General features: G+C 37.7%; 1 protein-coding gene across 1 annotated transcript; it reads left to right on the top strand.

Moving 5' to 3' along the window:
• The first annotated feature begins 125 nt into the window (after nucleotides 1-125).
• LOC117995409 (protein GPR107) lies at nucleotides 126-12,696 on the top strand. The gene is made up of 12 exons (XM_034983428.2): nucleotides 126-365; nucleotides 859-969; nucleotides 1,617-1,762; nucleotides 3,305-3,390; nucleotides 3,733-3,827; nucleotides 4,157-4,258; nucleotides 4,392-4,675; nucleotides 5,400-5,517; nucleotides 6,269-6,399; nucleotides 7,778-7,919; nucleotides 9,621-9,772; nucleotides 9,918-12,696. The coding sequence occupies exons 1-12, from the start codon at nucleotides 282-284 to the stop codon at nucleotides 10,006-10,008; spliced, it is 1,542 nt and encodes a 513-aa protein (XP_034839319.1). The 5' UTR covers nucleotides 126-281; the 3' UTR covers nucleotides 10,009-12,696.
• The last annotated feature ends 648 nt before the right edge of the window (nucleotides 12,697-13,344 follow it).

Genomic DNA, 13,344 nt, shown 5'->3' with positions numbered 1-13,344 from the left:
AGTTGGTTCACCAGTCGTTACAAGTCTCAGTTACACCGTTACCCCTATATTCAATGTACTCTGTGATCTCAGTTCCAAGTCCACAGATTAATAGGGATATCCAAGTCGTTCTATTTATCGTGGTTAATTCCTGTTGTACCACAGAGTACTTTTTACATGTTGTACCTATGATTAACGTCGTGTATCTTCTATGAAAGTTCTGAATTTCTGTAGAATTAATACATAGCACATTATTGTTTTTTTATTATTTTAACCAGCTGATTACCAAGTAGTCATGAAATATGATTGCTGTTGTGGCAAAAGCTTTTGTGATTCTCGTTGTTGCTACGTCCGTTACTTCCAGAATCCACAAGCTGCGTCTTACGGTAATTCAATTTGTATATATCTATCATTTTAGTGAACTTACTCCCCAATAACTCTTATGCTTTCTAAATGCATTGATCAACTACCCTCTATTTTTTGAGAATTTAACCACCTTTCAAACAACAACAAACAACATGGTATCATGTTGCATGAACTATGAAAAAGAACTATAAGATACTGTCTTGGACAAAAATATTGCTTATACTTTTATCAATATCGAGCCACTTGAATCCAAGTTACAGCTTTACCTGTGTAGTTGCGAATCAAGGCTCTGCTTTATTGGGAAAACTAACTAAATTGCTCCTTCTCTATAGCAATTTAGTCTGCAATAATTCTGCCAATGTCAACATAGTGGAAATACAACATAGACTAGTGTGACATATTTTGTACAATTGTGCGTTTCTTCTTGAATTATTTAAAAGGAGATTCCCATATCCCGAGACCTTAACCACCCAAAAAGATCAAACTGAAACTGTGTACAAATCTTTGTTTCAGGATGACGAGCGACACTATGTTGATCTCACCACATTTGGATTCTTAAAAGGGGGTGTCCTAGATGTCCAAGTGATTAATTTCAAATTACCATCTGGGCCTGTCTATGGCGAGGTAATTATGACACTAGGTCTTTTTTAAATATCTAGTTTAGAAGGAAATTCTGCACACTGGGGTAAGCAGAGATACAAGACAATACTGCCACCACTGTTCACTTTTCTATCAATTTGCTCTGTCTTTGTTTGTTAGGGAATCATGCTTGTGTTGTATTAATTGTGACAGTGGTCGAATGTGTGCAGGCGGAGAGCTACTACATGGCAGCTACTACCATCTAGCATGTGGGCTCATAATTATGTATCATCATCAGTCCATCGCTGGCTTACTACTGATGATAGATCTCTTCTCAGAATGAAGAGTTTGGCCATAGTTTACCATGCTGGCCAAGTGCAGAATAGTAGAATTAACACATCTTTGAGAATATTATGAAGAACTCTTAGGTATGCAGTTTTCCTCGCAATGTTTCCCTTGACTGTTACGGTGCATCCACACCGCAGTTAACATTTGTGGAGCAACGTTTCCAAATGTTACTCAGCAACATCTGGCAACAAAAAGTTATAAATTGTTAATATATTGGGCCACAAAAGTTACAGATTGTTACCTAATGTTACCATGTTGCACAATGTTTGTAACATATGTTGTCCTCTACTTGTCGCTGTCAGTAGAGTCTGGCAGACAACCTACACTCTTAAATTCTGTTCCAGTATGGTTTTACACTTGACCGAACAATAAATGATGCCATTAACCCTTACTTAGAAGCACACTCTGACACATGCATTTTGAAAGGGGTGGAAAAGAACAGAACACACCATGGAATCGTTTTTCTGAAGATGGATTTCAAAAACCAAAGGTATGAATATGTATTTTTATTTTGACATCATTGCACAGCAAAAAACATCATTTCAGTTCAAGCTGTTCAAGTAATTTTGTAATGAATACTTATAAATTTACCTTTATTTTTTATCCATACAGCATATTATTGTAAATGCGAAAGTGTGTCTGTCTGCTAGTTTCTCATGGCCCAGCTATTTAACCAATTTTGATGAAATTCAGGACAGACTATAGCTTGCATCTCGGGAAAGGACATAGCACACTTTTTGTCCAGGAAGATCAGAGAGTTCCCACAGGATTTTTAAACAACTGAAGCTGCGCAGATGAAGTTACGGGTATCATCTAGCAAATAAATAAATTGTTTTAAATATGCAAATTACTGTAGGAGGATATTGCGCCCGATTCTCTTGTACACAATCTCAAAACTAAACTTAATTAACAGGTCTAAATCTAGTGTTATCCTTTTCCACAAGAAACATTATGAAAGGGATATCAATAGATTTAGACGTGCCATTTTAGTTTAGTTTAGAGATTGTGTACAATGGAATTAGCCACATTATTTACTTATTAAAATTTAGTTAACTATCTAATATGTTTTCGAAACAGCGCTGTGACAATTTTTATTGTACTTAGTTGTTATCACTGGTTTATGACAGAGCTTAAATTGTAATTTGTGACTTGTATGTACATTAGTTTGTAACAATAAAGATAAGAGAGTATAAGGGCTGAATTTGTATTTGTCTGATATTAGATATACAACCAGTTGTGCCAATCACTTCAATAGAGCATTCTTTTATTCTGAAGTACATTTTGACTCATTGTTGTTACTGTGAATAGAACTTATAGATAAAGTACACCTCCAACCTTGGTTTGAGACTTGACCAGAGTTTTCCATAAAAATAATTCAATTAGATTTCTAATTCAATATTCGGTTTTGAGTCAACGTTCTACACCAAACACCAAAATTTACAGTTGGTAACTCATTTCTTCTCCGAGCTAGAGACCTGTGACATGCGGACAGACAGACAGGCAGACAGCAGAGTGACATTAATAGGGCTCTTTGGGTATGGACCCCTAAAAACCAAAATTGAGACATGTAATTTGGCAACACACTTATGGCGAACCCAACAGGTGTATTACCACTGAAGCGGGAACATGTGGCGAGAGCCAGGCAGCAATAGAATTATCAATTTTGTAGAAAACGAATCTCTTGTAAATCCTGATTGGAATATGTATATGTATGTGAATTGTATAAAGAAATTCATACATATGTGGTGTGCGGGGCGTTACCCCGCCTCATACTCCGATTGCTTCTCAACCTGTCGCTTACTATACAAGTGTATCTAGAAGGTTTAAAGTAGTTTCAAGGCAAATGTGTTTTTGCTTATACTTTTTGTTCTGGTAAAATAAACTCAAAGTGAACACTTTTTTTATTAGATGTTGCAAGTGATTGTATAATATCTAGTAGGTACTTAAATCATCGAAGTTTAACACCGAAAAGATATGAAGTCACATGATTTATTACTTTCTTTTAAAGAAATAATTAATTTGTTTGTTCTAGAATAAACATTACTTGCGCAGGAGAAGTCTTGGCACTGAACCTGTACTCCAATAAATCGATGATACCATGGGATAAATCTGCAGATGGTAAATTGCTTTCAATAATATAATCTATACAAATAAATAAAACTAGCGGATACCCGGCGTGTGCTAATACGCTAAAATACATGTAAAAACCCACTCTAAAACCATCTTTGCTTTATTGCCTTTCTAATGGAACCGGTTTGGGGCACATCAGTTTGATGGTTTTAAAGTCTATAACGTCACAGGTATTTTTGTGTTTTATATATATAAATAAAAATTAGGTACATACATATATTTGTAATGTCAAAATAACAGCTTTTTAATACATATAAAAATATATAGAATAGCATATAATATATTACGTAAAAATTGAATCTTACAGTTTAAGTAATTTCATGTTTGCAGAAAAAAACAGTGAAGATTCAAAAAAACATTGCTCTGATGCTATATTAAAGATCACAAAGGACACATACAATGGTTTCGATTATTATAATACCAGCGTGAGTTGAATTTACAAATTATGGTTATCTTGACACCAATTTTTTTTAAATAGATGGTTATCAAAGAAATATATTTTGAATATCCGTTTAGGAATAACTAACTTAGAAGCTTTTTAAATATAGTGGTAGGAGTAAAATCAGGAGTGTCAGAAAGGGATGCATCATGCATGAGTCATGACATAACGGAGGGAGATAGCAAAATCCACTGAGCCCACACTTCCCCATTTAAAACCAATTTAGATTCTGTTGTTCAAAAAGGTTCCTTCATACTTGTATTTGAGTGTATAAAACTATTTAGTGATGTAGGCTATATCTTCACTGTCTTTCAGTTTGCCATGCATGTGGCCTCAGACAAAGAAGAGGGCCTCTACAATCTGTATTTCCACAGTTGCCCCCAAGAAGGTGGTCCGCCAATACCTACTAATGCAGTGGTAAGCTTTGTAATAAATAAATAAGTATATAATGTAATAAGTTGACACTAAGAAACCCCGCATATCCTAAGATTTTCCCCACTCATCAACAAAAAAAGGTCATTAATAGTTAATTTCATTTGTTGTCCCACAGATTGAAATCTATGAAAGCAACAAAAACAACTTTCTATCGGCAGGCGAAATGCCGCTCCCGGCGCTTTATAGTATGATGTCTTTGACATTTTTCCTGAGCGCCGGCATGTGGACGGTGATCCTTAAGATTAGCAAACACAAAGTGTACAGGATCCACTATATCATGTGTGTGCTGGTGTATTTGAAAGCGATGTCGTTAGCCTTCCATGGAATCAACTACCACTTCATACAGACTAGAGGGGAGCACGTCACTGCTTGGGCTATACTTTACTACATAACGCATTTGTAAGTGTCGCTTATCTATCTATACATATAAAGCAGTACCTTAACCGACTGACGCTGACGGACAACAATGCTAAGCCGACAGTCTATCTGTAACTTGTAGAAAAGTAACTTAGCAACGTTTTTATTTGTATAAAATTTTATGGACCTAATCCACGCATACCAAGTTGCGGAAATTAGCTGGTCTACATATATATGCAGAGAAATTGTCTGATATCTACATTCTACGCACAGCAGCAAACTTTAAGAGATTTTGCATATAGGTTTTCTATAATATTATATAGACCCTCACTAAGATAATTTCAAAAATTACATCCTAATGAAGACGCATCTGGTCACTTTATGCATCACATTTGTTTTGTTTAGAAGGAATGTGAAGTGTTACTCTGCCGCAATGGTAACGGTGCGAGGTCGCGATTCTAGCACTTTGGAACCCAATAATGTCTTCGGTTTCTGAACTATGGACCCTGCCCATTGCCACTTCAACTTTGCGATCGGTTGAGATATGTCTGGTTCTCTTGCGGATCTCTATGTTTCTGTTTTTATTACGTAGAGTTTCTCTACGTGATCAAAACAGCATAGCTCTTTTCATCGCCGGCATAGTGACGTTGAGCTTTTTTATGACCCATGAGCCCATGCCCATTACCTACCATGTCTCGGATCCATATGTCATCACTAGCAACACGCACTGTTCGAAGACTTTGGTCATAATTGGTTAACATTTCAGGTTAAAAGGAGCTGTATTATTCGTAACGATTGTACTGGTCGGCACCGGCTGGAACTTCATCAAACACATACTCGCAGATCGCGACAAGAAGATATTCATGATTGTTATACCGTTGCAAGTTAGTGCTTGAATTTTTATAGCAATTGTGGTGTTGTAGGTCTATAACTCAGCTAGATATCGATTTATCTCAACCAATGATTGTAGGTCAACGGGAAGTACCCTATAAGTTTTCTTGACAGACAGGACAGACAGACAGACAACAAAGTGATCCTATAAGGGTCCCTTTTTTCCTTTGCAGGTACGGGACCCTAAAAATACTAATACTGAGGCATCTAGCCTTGATTTCACGGAAGCTGCGTCGTAAAACTGACGGAGTTTTAATAATCTAAATATATAAAAGGAAAAGGTGACTGACTGACTGATCTATCAACGCACAGCTCAAACTATTGGACGGATCGGGTTGAATTTTGGCATGCAGATAGCTATTACGACGTAGGCATCCGATAAGAAAAGATTTTTAAATGTTCAACTCCTAAGGGGGTGAAATACGGGTTTGAAATTTGTGTAGTCCGACGACGACACAAAAGATAAAAATCACAAAAGAAAATCTAATTTTCTTGATTTTTTTCTTTTATCTTCACCTCATACCTAAATGGCTGTTTGTTTGTCTTATTCACGCCTGAACTAGGTACTGAAAAGGACACAGCATAATGTTCAGTAATATACTAGCCTTATCTATTTACTATACAAATCATGCCCGCGTGGAATGGTGCCAAGAATACTGGCTGCATTTCCGCGCTGGACAGCCAGGCTGATTATTTTATGCATTAAGTACGAATTCGTACTGACCTTCCCATTTGATATTGTAGGTGGTAGCTAATGTGGCGGAGATCATAATAGCGGAGAGCGAGGAAGGCGCCGCCGAACACAACGCGTGGCGGATCCTGTTCATTCTAGTGGACATGCTGTGCTGCGGCGCGATCATGTTCCCTGTCGTGTGGTGAGTAAGACTGTACTTTACTGAGCTTTGAGCCGCCTACAATATGCTGTAGTAGTAGTAGTGTGTAGTAGTTCTCAGTACCCTTATTATAAATGCGTAAGTGTGTTTGTTTGTTGGTTTGTACTTCAATCACGCCGCAACGGTGCAACGGATTGACGTGATTTTTTGCATGGGTATAGATAAAGACCTGGAGAGTGACTTAGGCTACTTTTTATCCCGGAAAATCAAAGAGTTCCCACGGGATTTTTAAAAAACCTAATTCCACGCGGACGAGCGAGCATCAGCTAGTTTGTTATATATGGTAACTTTTTTAAGATTTGAAACAGCAGCTGCTGAACTTTTGCCGGCTCTTCTCAGTAGAAGCTGCATTCCGAACACAACAACAATACACAGACGTAGCATAATCGACACTAGTTGTCCTACATGAAATAAATACATTTTGATTTTGATTTGCAATTATGCAAGAATGAAAATAAGAAAAAATTCTTGAAAATAACCAAGTTACTAGTTAGCGGCAATAGAAATACGCACTCTGTGAAAATTTAAACTCTCTACCTATTACGACAGAACGACGGACAGAGGAGGCTTACGAATAGGCTCGTTGGCACCCTTCGAGTACATCATCATCATCATCATGATCAACCCATCACCGGCTCACTACAAAGCACGGGTCTCCTCTCAGAGTGAGAAGGGTTTTGGCCATAGTCTACCACGCTGGCCATGTGCGGATTGGTAGACTTCACACACCTTTGAGAACATTATGGAGAACTCTCAGGCATGCAGGTTTCCTCACGATGTTTTCCTTCACCGTTAAAGCAAGTGATATTTATTTACTTAAAACGCACATTATTCCGAAATAATCCTCATAAGAAAGCTCAGAGTCACTCAGCGGGCGATGGAGAGAGCTATGCTTGGAGTTTCTCTACGTGATCAAATCAGGAATGAGGAGATCCGTAGGAGAACTAGAGTAACCGAAATAGCTCAACGGGTTGCGAAGCTGAAGTGGCAATGGGCAGGGCACATAGTTCGTACAACCGATAGACGTTGGGGTCCCAAGGTGCTGGAATGGCGACCTCGCACCGGAAGACGCAGCGTTGGAAGACCCCCCCACTAGGTGGACGGACGACATCAGACGAGTCGCAGGGAGCCGCTGGATCCAGGTGGCGCAAGACTGTGGCGTGTGTCCCTACAAGAGACCTATGTCCAGCAGTGGACGTCTATTGGTTGATGTTGATGATGATAATGTTCACCTTAGAGTAAGGACTAAAATCGTACTTTTGACATGACAGTTGATCAATAGAGTTAAAATGGCGCGTGAGAAGTCATTTTGTACGGATTGTATGCGACGACCTTTTCACGTCACATCGTTTGTCCGTAGGTCGATACATCACCTGGAAGATTCGTCCACGACCGACGGCAAGGCTGCGGTGAACCTTCGCAAGCTCAAGCTATTCCGACACTTCTACGTCATGATCCTGGGCTACATATACTTCACGAGGTTCATCGTTACCATCTTAGAGGTAACTTAGTTTAGGCCCGCTAGGGCCTTATATTTTTTTTTTATATTTTTTATAATTTTTTAATGTTCACCCACACTTCAAGGAAATTACTAAATATTTTTTAAATACATATCAAAAATTGTGTAACCGGCCGGAATCGAGCCTGCATCTTCTGGGTTCGCGCCCAATGCCTCCCCAGAAGATGCAGGTTCGATTCCTGCTGGTTACGCAATTCTTGATATGTATTTAAAAATTATTTTTTTGGTTATTTGTTTACGATCGCGCGCCACTACTGTCATTGTACATAGATGGTACAGTTCTTGCAATTCACGAAGGCGAGTGGACTTTACTTGTAGTTACGTCGGGTACGCGGGCATTGCGTAAGTGTGCGTGCATGTCGGACCAATCAGTCGCGAACAAGCGCTCGCAAACGCACACATTCAGTGTACCTTACTTATACCGATACGACTTAAACACAAGCATGAGCCACTCGCCTTCGTGAATTGCAAGAACTGTACTATGTCAGCTTTCATGCAAGTGCCTATAACTACCGTTCAAAATACAAGTACAGTCAACAGACTCGCATTGCTTCGCAGGGGTGGTATTTTCAAAAATTCTGAAACATGTATTTCTTCATTTTAAACCAAAAGCCTAAATATTAATTTTTATGACATAACTTGAAGATTTCGAAAAGTATCCTTACTGATTGTGTATAACATTCAGGAAACTTACTGTCAATATGCCAAGTTTCTAACCCCAGTAGCTGAGGCTGTGCCTTGATAGATCAGTCAGTCAATGCGGTATTTGACCACTAGTCAAATCAGTAACTTTTTATCAAACGTCAAAACGCGCGCTTAGTATGCGAGATTCTATGGAATACCGGTGTGTGACGTCACAATCATTTGACGTGCTTTTTTAGTTTAATCGATAATTTAAAATGGTTATTACACTTAAAACTAACAAAGGACGTGGATTTTACGTATTTTGGAAGACCCCCTATTTAATAATCACTGCGAAATAATTTATTTTTGATGTAATGTGATAACCAATTAAAGTCTTTTGATGTGTACAAATCGCCCAGCAACGTGTGGTCTACTTGTGACAACGCATATCCCACATTATGCGTTGTCACAACTATGCCGCATATATCTTTTATTTCGACATAATATGTGCATAGCTCACACGCATGGATTCCATAATAAAAAATTGAAAATAGATAATGACGACCTCCCTGGCGCAGTGGTAAGCGCTGTTGTCTTATTAGGGGGAGGTTCCGGGTTGGATTCCCGACAGGGGTTTGGAATTTTATAATTTCTAAATTTCTGGTCTGGTCTGGTGCGAGGGTTCGGCCGTGGCTAGTTACTACCCTACCGGCAAAGCTGTGCCGCCAAGCGATTCAGCGTTCCGGTACGATGCTGTGTGGAAACCAAAGGGGTGTGTGTTTAGTGAAAAAAAACTGCCATACCCCTTCCAGGTTATTCCGCTTTCATCTTAGACTGCATCATCATTTACCACCAGGTAAAATTGCAGTCAAGGGCTAACTTGTATCTGAATAAAAAAAAAGAAAAAGATTGGTTGGTGACTCAAAATGGTTAACGCTCACTGCGATTTTCGTCTCTGTTATTTGTATGGGATGACGCAACAGATAGAGTCCTGTACTGACTTGTTTCCATGGACAGAGTATAGTTGGCACCATCCTTAAATCGTTTGTATGCTACTCAGAACACTGTGCCGTTTCAATACGCGTGGGTCGACGAGATGTTCCGCGAGCTGGCCACGCTCGTGTTTTTCGTGATGACCGGTTACAAGTTCCGCCCGGCGGCCGCCAACCCCTACTTCACCCCTACACAAATGGACGATGATGAAGCTAAAGTGTAAGTTATCATCATCATGATCAACCCATCGCCGGCTCACTACAGAGCTCGGGTCTCCTCTCAGAGTGAGACGGGTTTTGGCCATAATGTGTGCCATACTGTGATAATATGTATATTGGGTTGTAATAATATTTTTTATTTGCAGTTTGTCAGACATCGGCGTGCTGGACGGACTCACGAATAGAGAGAAACGGAGAGACGATATGCAACCTCTTATGCAAGATAGTTCAGACTAGACTATTAAATCTGAAAATTAATGTGTTAGTGCTAATTTTATTATAAGATTATAGATCTTCAATTTAACTATCATTATCATTATTAAGACGCTACCAAATCCCTGTCTATGAGGTTACCGTTAAAGTTCAATTGTATTATCGAAAAGTAAGAATTACGACTCGTACAACCCGGCTTTGGTTTTTTGGTGATCAAACTAACTAATTTAAGTTTAACCATCTGATATACCACATTTCACCTCAATCTATTTGACTTTGTAATTTTGCCGAATGACTGAACTTGATGCCAATACATACTGTTAAGTACATAATCTCTAAAAATTAAACTCATTTTGTAGGACTAAAAATTGAGCATCTCCACATGAAATGCTATCAATTTACGATTTACGTGGATTTTCAATATTCTGTCTATCTTCCTTTAAATACCTATGTATTCTTTCTTTCTTTGATTTCTATCTTTCTATCAATAAGTTATAGATGCGTTTTTATTTGACAAAAAATACAATGCAATTTACGATAATTAACAATGTTGCAAAGTAACTTACCTACAGATATTAGATAGATTGAATACTGAAAACGAATGTTAATTTCCTTCGGAGATAGTGTACAAACAAATTAGCACCAATATTAACTTATATTGGATAGTGAGATAAATGGTCCAAGGTTGTAAATAACTTTATTATTATATAAGGAGGAATTGATGAAACTGCAAATCTTTATAATATATAATATCACTACTAACCACGAGGTAATCGTATTGGGAAATCACCATCAACGACCGGCTCCCAAGTTCTAAGGAAAATTTAAAATAATAAATATGTACTTTTTCATTGGGTTGTATTATGTTCGCAATATCGATCACAGAAAAAACTAGATACAGCAAGTCCGCTCGATTCGTGTCCCACCAAAACTTCGCTCAATTCTAAAACTCCGCGCATCGCGTCTGTCTGCGACGCGAAATGTAAATGTAATACCAGTCGCTTTAGTATGCTTTCTAGTATCACTTTTACACGATGTAATGGCGCAAGACGGCATTTTTAGGGTTCCGTACCTCAAAAGGAAAAACGGAATCCTTATAGGATCACTTTGTTGTCTGTCTGTCTGTCTGTCTGTCTGTCAAGAAACCTACAGGGTACTTCCCGTTGACCTAGAATCATGAAATTTAGCAGGTAGAACAGTAGAACTTATAGCTGACATTTGGGGAAAAATCTGAAAACCGTGAATTTAGGCTTAGATAAAAAAAAAAAATTAAATTGTGGTCATGAACTAATAATTAGTATTTTCAATTTTCGAAGTGAGTGACTATATCAAGTGGGGTATCATATGAAGGGGCTTTACTTGCACATTCTAAAACAGATTTTTATTTATTTTTAGGCATAATAGTTTTTGATTTATCGTGCAAAATGTCGATAAAATACGATTGTAGTACGGAACCCTCAATGCGCGAGTCTTGACTCACACTTGGCCGGTTTTTTGCTATTGCTCTCGCGCTAACGGTTGAACGCAGACTAACGGACGATGCGCGGAGTTTTTGAGTTGAGCGGAGTTTTGGTGGGACATGAATCGAGCGGACTTGCTGTATCCAGTTTTTTTCTGTGATCGATGTAGTCTAGGCTATAAAACTAAAGAGTTATCATGGTATTTTATAGTTTGGATTTGAATGTGTGTGTGAACTGTGAATTCATAATTATTCAAACCTCATCGATGATGCGTGTTGAACGTGGAATAAACTGATGTAAATAATGAATTTACATCAGTTTATTCCACGGATTCACGGATGTAAATTCATAATTATCATGGCGGTATCATGCGTTTTGGATATTTGTAGAACATAATATAATAAAAGTAAAATCTTTATTATATAATTTTTTAAACTGATTTTAATATTTTTCGATTGGTTATTGCTGATACTATCTTGTTTATACATTTTTAGATTTATTCTCGCTTGTTGTAAAATACCGTTCTGTACTGCTGCACACACAACTTTCACAGCTTTGCAACACAGCTTTTCCCAGATCTAGTAATTTCGGTTTGATGGATCCTTTTTCACAATATGACGTATTAGGTTTGTTTCAATTTTTGTGTCGTATGTTTTTCCGAATTTATATAATAATTATAATATAATGTTAGTTACCCACTTACGACTTAACATATTAATTTGTGATTAAATTAATTCAATTTTCATATTCATTACTTCAGACTACACATTTAATAATAGGTGACCTTATAATTTTGTTGGTGATATAAATAGGTATCTCGATTATTTAATATAATAATAATTGGTTGTATACTAATTTATTTTCTTGTACAAGCACGCACTACTGTCAAACGCGAGTAGATTTTGATTATTTATTATGATAGAATACAATATATATTATGGTAGAAGCTTAGTAATAGCGTCCCGTTTGGCAAGTTTTCAGTTAGTAGCAATAACCGCTCGCGGTATAAAACTTAGTGCGTGCTTAAAATGTAGGCGTTAATTATAATTTAATTTCGTGACTTAAAGTTTAAGCAATAATAAAATTACATAATATGTCTAATTACTTAATATATTATTAGATATGTATATAAAGTTTCATAAGTAATATACTGTTAGTTTCTAAAGAGTGTGTTTATTAAAAAAAAAAAAAAAAAAAGATTCCGACGAATTGAGAACCTCCTCCTTTTTTTGAAGTCGGTTAAAAATGTATATACCTATTCAGTTGTAAAATCTTTTTTTTGGTAAATAAAAATAATTAATGTGATAAAATTGTATTTTTATTACTAGTTATCTATGGAAACAACTTTATAATCTAGCCCGATACTAAAGTATTATAACGATGAAGACATCAATTATCGTAATCATCATCATTATCAACCGACAAACGTCCACTGCTGGACATAGGTCTCTTGTAGGGACTTCCACAGTCAATACGCCATGGTCTTGAGCCGTCTGAATCCAGCGGCTCTCTGCGACTCGTTTGATGTCATTTGTCCACCTTGTCTTTCTTATTTCTCTTGGAACGTTGGGGCCAGACCCATCTTTCCCACTGGGCACTCTGGGCACGTGCCCAGGGCCCACGATAGATAGGGGCCCACTAGAGATCACCAAACTATAACCGACCGACCGACCGATATATTATTACCGAAAAACATATTTATTTCGATAAAATAAAAGGCCCACTCAAACAGAGGACCATAGAGATAGTTAACTATAGTCAAGACTGACTTGTATTCGATCCTTCTTGTTTACCCCCGACCCACTACTCTATCATGGTCATGGGCCAATTATTCTAATGTGCCCAGGGCCTCCAATACGTTAAAGATGGCCCTGGTTGGGGCCCTAAGGGGGTTAAAATA

The sequence above is a fragment of the Maniola hyperantus genome, chromosome Z, assembly GCF_902806685.2.
Source record: "Maniola hyperantus chromosome Z, iAphHyp1.2, whole genome shotgun sequence".
In the NCBI taxonomy this organism is placed as follows: domain Eukaryota; kingdom Metazoa; phylum Arthropoda; class Insecta; order Lepidoptera; family Nymphalidae; genus Maniola; species Maniola hyperantus.
The sequence above is the reverse complement of the archived record's forward strand: the minus strand, read 5'-3'. Positions and strand labels throughout refer to the sequence as shown.